The following is a 6,155-nucleotide window of genomic DNA, read 5'->3' as shown; positions in this document are numbered from 1 at the left end:
GTAATACAGGGCTTTTTCCTTATTTTACTGCAGGTGGAGTACCTGTTTGTCCTTGCGTATAGACAACTAGTCTAAACTGCAAAAGTCTGAAAACATATTGAACACAATGTCCAAAAGCTATGTTGCAGTAATAATCCATTTTATGTTTCCTATAAACTTAACCCTGCAGGGTGGTGTCTGTTTTAAGGATGGAGGCAAGCATGAGGTCCTGGATTTTTGGGTGATGTGAAGTCTTAGACAGATCCCATAGGGGGAGACTGTGTCTGGTAGCTTCAGCTGTGCTTAGATTGCTGTTGTCTCAGTGAAACTAATCCATGAAGGCATTAAGCAGGAGGAGAAACGTGATAATTACTGTTTCAACATCTTATACATTTTCGAAGGGCAGCTTGGGTTAGTGCTGGCGTTGGAATGTGTTAAATGATCCTGTTCAGAACCTCAATAATGTTTCTATGTAAGGTGCTACAGTTCTAGGACAATTATTTGTCCATTTAAATGCCATGGCTTTTGCAGCATTTAGTTATTCTTATTTGACTACTCAGACAAGACTAATATGGTGTACTTTCTTTCAAGCAAAGTGTTAGCAGTTTCTGTAATAAAAATTACATAATTTACAGCCTAGATTAGGTTTTGGAAAAACAGAGACTAGAACACTCTTTATTCTATCCAACAATTCGTCTGTTGTTTAGTAATGGCATTGGCTTAACATGCTAAAAACTATTTTCCCATTGAAAATACACCCAAAATAGTTTTCTTGTTGTGTGATGTCTTGATAGATTGGACTTTGGAGAAGTATAGAAGGGTAAGGGAGTTCACCTTCCAGTTCTTGTTTTCCCCCTGGATGTTTAGATACACAAAAGCAACATATAACATGCAGCAAGGCAGGAGCACTAGTACCAACAACCTTAAACACTAGTAAATGTGATTACATATCTTTCTGAAAGTTGAATCAATATAAATATTTAGATATGCTGCTATTTGATCTAAGGCAGTATTTTATAATGTTACATCATTATCACGTTCACTTACTGGAACATTGGATGTTAGATAAGTGATCAGGTACTTTCTTTTATGACACAACCACAGTCTAATATTTATTGTTAACTTATAGTCAACAGAAATTTGCCCACTGAATTTGCTCACTAGATAATACCTATTCTGACGCGAATAGTAATATTGGACATGGTTTGACCTACTAACTAGTTATTGTTTGCTTCCTTTCTGCAGTATTTTATATATTTTAGATAAACTGGAAGCAGTTATTTATCTCTTAGGATAAATGGGCTTCATTTACTTCTAAATGTTTACTAAATGTCTGGTATTTGTAAAATGCTATTTTTCTAAGCGTTGCTTGTATTATAATCACTGGGAGGAAAAGCCACGTAACGTGCAATTGCTCTGTTTGTGTTTGTCTTCCCTTTCATTTTAAGATACAAAATAATCTCAGCCAGTGTACTTTAAATACAGTTCTGCTTAAAGTTCCATTTAATTCCCAATATCTAAAATTTACTAGTTTTAGAACTCTGTTGCATGGCTGTCTTTCACAATGAACAATTTTCTTCACATAATCTGAATTTAGACTTTTTGTGGATTAACTAGCTTCCTTATTAAAAAAATACAATATCAATCTGTCTGTTGTCTAAAACTGTATGTTTTACAGCATGTATTTTGAATGAAGCATTTGTTTTGAGAAATTTGTTCATCTATCAGATACTACCATTTTCCAGTTCAAAATAATAAAAATATTGCAGGTACATTATAAATATTTGCACTTTCAGCTGGCAGTGTTAGAGGGTGCACACCAACATTATAGTGGAAATAGACTGCTAAGTTTTGCAGTTAAATAGGCTTTAAAGGTTACACTGCACCAGCATCTGCTCTTTTCATTGATGCTACAGCAAAATAAATATGTAGATTTGTAATAGAAAAAGCTGAAAATAGCTTCACAAAGGTGCTAGTATAAAAGGGTTTTGGTGTTGTCACTGCAACTATATGCATTTCATAAAAAATGTATCTTGTTCATGCAAGTTAAGAGCAGTCTTTATTCAGACATTAAATGAAATGTACAAAGTTGTGAAATAAAGGATTAAAATAGAAAACAAACTTGCCACATTAAGGACTAACTGACCCACATGTGATGTAGGTGGTGCTGCACAATTAAGAGTTACATACAATGTGTGAAAGCAGTCAGGATATGAAGTTTGTCAAAATGTTGCATACCATATATTTAAACAAAGTGTGCAATTTTTAGTTACATATGTCTTTATTTACATTTTGCACATGTATTTTATCTTGTGCATTAACCACTAGTTTTTGTGTACCATTGGTACTGTTTTTAATTATTATGTCTGTGTCACTTATATTTCTTGAAAGTTACTTCAGTTGATTGGAATCAGTAGCCATTTTCAGAACCCAGAAGAATTTATGCCGTGTTTTATTTCAAGCGGGAAGTCTAACTCTCAACTTGGGTGTGATATCATTCCTAGTTCTAACATCCAAATCTGAGGAAAATGGAAAACAACATTAGCTGCCATGATTCCCTTAAAATGTATTTCAGCTTAGCCTAAAACCATATGTGGCTTATTAGATTTAATCTTCTGGCTCCACCATTTTGGACCCAAATTCTAGTTTTGTGTTTAGTTATATTGCTTGTTTCAATATTACAAATATATATATACACCTGGCAATATTTTAGTGCTTTAGTTACACTTTAAATGAAATGCAAGATTACATTATAGTAAGTGTTTCATTTTTGTCTTTTGCTTTGGTATTGGCTGAAAATATCATTTAAAATACTGTTTAAAGTATTGCCAAACATAAACAAAATGATTTACTAAAGATGTCAGAAATATTGAAAAAAATGCCTAAAGATTAGAGTTAATTAAAAATAATAAGTATTTTATTAATTTCTGTATTTTTAAAATACTTCATTGTTAAGCTGAAATCATTTCACTGTGATATAATAGACTGTAATTATGCAAACATGCCAGTAAGATCTATGCTATGCAGATAGGCCTGCCACAACTTGCTTCTTTTGCATTGCCTGTGATTAGTAAAAATAATGTGCAAATGCCCCATACACATAAGCCCCCACCCAATCCTCATTTATATGAATGCTTTAGAAATGTAATTATAGGCACATACCTTTTAAAAGAATGCACAGAATAATTTAATTCCCACTAATGTATCTGTGCCCAAGAAGTAAGAAATAACTTCAGTTTAATTCACTTCAACCTAATGGTTTAACCAGAATACAGTACATTTTTACTTTTATACATAAATTTAAATGTAATCAATGTAATATAAGAAAGCACAGTGGAGCAGTGTCTAACACTTGTTCCTTCACATCTCTAAAGTACTGGTTTCAAATCAGCCACCCTGTACAGCCATTTTTTTTACTTATATCTTCCTGCAAACAGTACTGGTCAATCATAAGAACAAATAATGTGTGTGCATGTGTATGTGTACTACATATTCATGTCTCATTTCCTCTCTGCATGGAGTTTGCATGTTCTCTCCATGACTGCATGGGTTTCCTTTGGGTGCTTTTTTTTTCCTCCCACTATCCAAAGGCATGGAAGTTGGGTGAATTGGCTTTGGGTGTGTGTGTGTATTCATCCAGTAATGGACTGGTGCCCAGCCCAGGGGTAGTTCCTGAGGTAGGCTCCACCAGACCTGCACGATTTTGTTCAGGATAAGCAGGTTAGAAAATGATTGACTGACATACACAGCATGTAAATATAAATAATATATATATATATATATATATATATATTGTGGAAGATCAGCCTCTGCACAGACAGACAGACACTGATGGTTCAAGCGCCACACACGTTTTATTTACACTATTTACAATTGGTATTGTCCTGCACACAACCTAGTGCCCCTGCACCACACACCCTCAAGTCCGGGCCTCTCCAAAGTCCTGTCTTCACCGCCTCCACTCCTCTCTTCCGAGCTTCGTCTGCTTCCACAAGACTCCGATTCATGACTGGAGGGAGGCGGCCACTTTTATTCCCATCTGGATTTGCTCCAGGTGCCTCCTGATGAGCTTCCTGCAACACTTCCTGGTGTGGCAGAAGTGCCGCACGAGCACCCGGGAACACTCCGGGTGTCCCTGGTAATAGTTCTGCCAGCACCTCCAGGTGCTGCGGAAGTGCTGACGTTCAGGGCTCCTTAGTCATCTGGGTACCTCCTGGCGGTGGCCACCGGCCCCTATAGTGTTGAGCTTCCTCTCATCGTCCGGGGGAGGCATAGTCCCTCACTCAGTCCTTCTCAGCATCCTGGCTGGGCACAGCCCCCAGCTGCCTGCCACAACATATATATAACACATACACAGTATATGTTACATACTATGCATACTGTTTATTCATTTATTGTATTTTTGATATTAGTTCTGAGAAGATGTGCAAATATGAACTTCATTGTACTATGTACTTTTGACAATAAACTTGACCTGCATGTTCTTCCTTCACCGGAACAGTTGTTAATTCTGGTCCCTCTGACACACACACACACACACACACACACTTCTGAAGGAGTTGCGTGTTAGGTTAACTGGCAACTCTAACTTGGTCCAGGATGAGTATGTGTTACTGAGTTCATGAGTATTCTCTTTGATTTGCAGATGTCATATGCGGGTTGGTTTGGCTCCAGGCCCAAACTGGATAAGCAGGTTAAAACATGCTAATCTACTTTCTGTCCAGTCTAGGTTCACAGGTAGCTGGTGTCTATTCAGTTAGCAATGGGTACAACTCTATATGGAGTTCTAAACCTTTTCCCACCATACTTACTCACTGGGCTTATTTACATTTGCAAATTGGCCTAATTTCCTTGTCTTTGCGATATGGTAAAAAAAACTAGAAAAACTCAGGAAGAATATGTAAACTCAACAGATTATATAGAGGATGCCCACTGGGCTTCTCCTAAAGGAGGTGTACCAGGAATGGCCCAGTCGAAGAAAATGTGGAGAAAAGGACAAATTACAATATTACTGCTTATGGAATAAACAATAACATTATAATTAACAACAACAACAAAAGTACATTATGTTGTGTAACTGCATCTCCTCCTGACTTACACTAAGTGTTCCTTATTTATTTTCGGTTCAGATTGGGGTAAGATAGTGGAGAAAGTACAAACCAGTTTAAATAATCAATACAAGCAGAAAGCAAAAATGAAACACCATCTCATCCAACCCACAACAAACTCCCCAAAACTTTGAGTATTGTTGAAATAGGCAATGGTCCCCCCATGATAGATTAGGTAACTTGAAATCACTGATCACTTTGCCACTGTACAGTACATGGCCTAAGCAACCCCTTTCGATATAAAGGTAATGCACAAACACAAACATCTGCAGCAAACTTTGCAATAAATGTAGGGTCATGAGGAAAGAAATATATGCCAGTTGTATGTACAAGTAAATAACCATCCATCCATTCATTTTCTAAACACGTATACGCCACGTTTTAGCGTCTTCGCGCCTCAAGAGTCCAGCTGCAGACAGACACATGCAGATCCCATTGGGAACTTCGAAGATCTGACTATTTTGGATGCGTCTCTGGAGCCAAAGCCTGCTGCAACAAAGCTGGACGCAATATAATCATCAGCTTTGCATAAAGGCTTTAGTAAGAAAACTACAGTACCACATATCACTTAACGCACTACTTTACACCACAATTAAAACTGAAATTCAAACGCACAAAATAATGTATGACTGCGACGTTTTCTTTTTCGATTTTTCGGTCCATCTGTATGCACCTTCTGACATTCGATATTCGTCGGGACTTTTATTTTGAAGAAAGAAACACGAGCGAATCTGACTGCTTATCTCCTCCTCTTTGTTGCTGGCAGATCTGAGAGGGTTCACTGTTGTTAAGTGCGTCATTCCGCCGATCCCTGCGGATTGTTTGTTGCCAGCTGGATTGGAGTTTCGTTCCTTTATGTAGGGATTGATCTTGAATACAATACACTGAGTAACCTTGTTCTGTCCGTCCAGGCGACAGCTGAAGGAGTATCTTTTGAAAGGAGTTCATCGTCAAAATGGTGAAGCCTACATTTAACTCGTCTCTCGGGCAAAAGGAACCAAAAAAGGAAGAGGAGAACATCGAGGCGCTTATCGTTCCCGTTGAAAAGGTGAGAGTTAGTTGTGCGTG

The 6,155-nt window shown here is 37.5% G+C and overlaps 1 protein-coding gene across 1 annotated transcript in view; it reads left to right on the top strand.

Annotated features, from left to right (window-relative positions):
* The first annotated feature begins 5,838 nt into the window (after positions 1–5,838).
* The window catches only part of LOC120523688 (integral membrane protein 2B-like), a 31,597-nt gene continuing 31,280 nt past the window's right edge, over positions 5,839–6,155 (top strand). Inside the window, exon 1 of the mRNA XM_039745239.1 lies at positions 5,839–6,135. Coding sequence (XP_039601173.1) covers positions 6,043–6,135 — 93 coding nt within the window. The 5' untranslated portion in view covers positions 5,839–6,042. The remainder of the gene's footprint in view (positions 6,136–6,155) is intronic.

This window comes from Polypterus senegalus, chromosome 2 (assembly GCF_016835505.1).
Source record: "Polypterus senegalus isolate Bchr_013 chromosome 2, ASM1683550v1, whole genome shotgun sequence".
Lineage (NCBI taxonomy): Eukaryota > Metazoa > Chordata > Cladistia > Polypteriformes > Polypteridae > Polypterus > Polypterus senegalus.
Note: the sequence above shows the minus strand (reverse complement) of the source record. Positions and strands in the feature narration are given on the sequence as shown.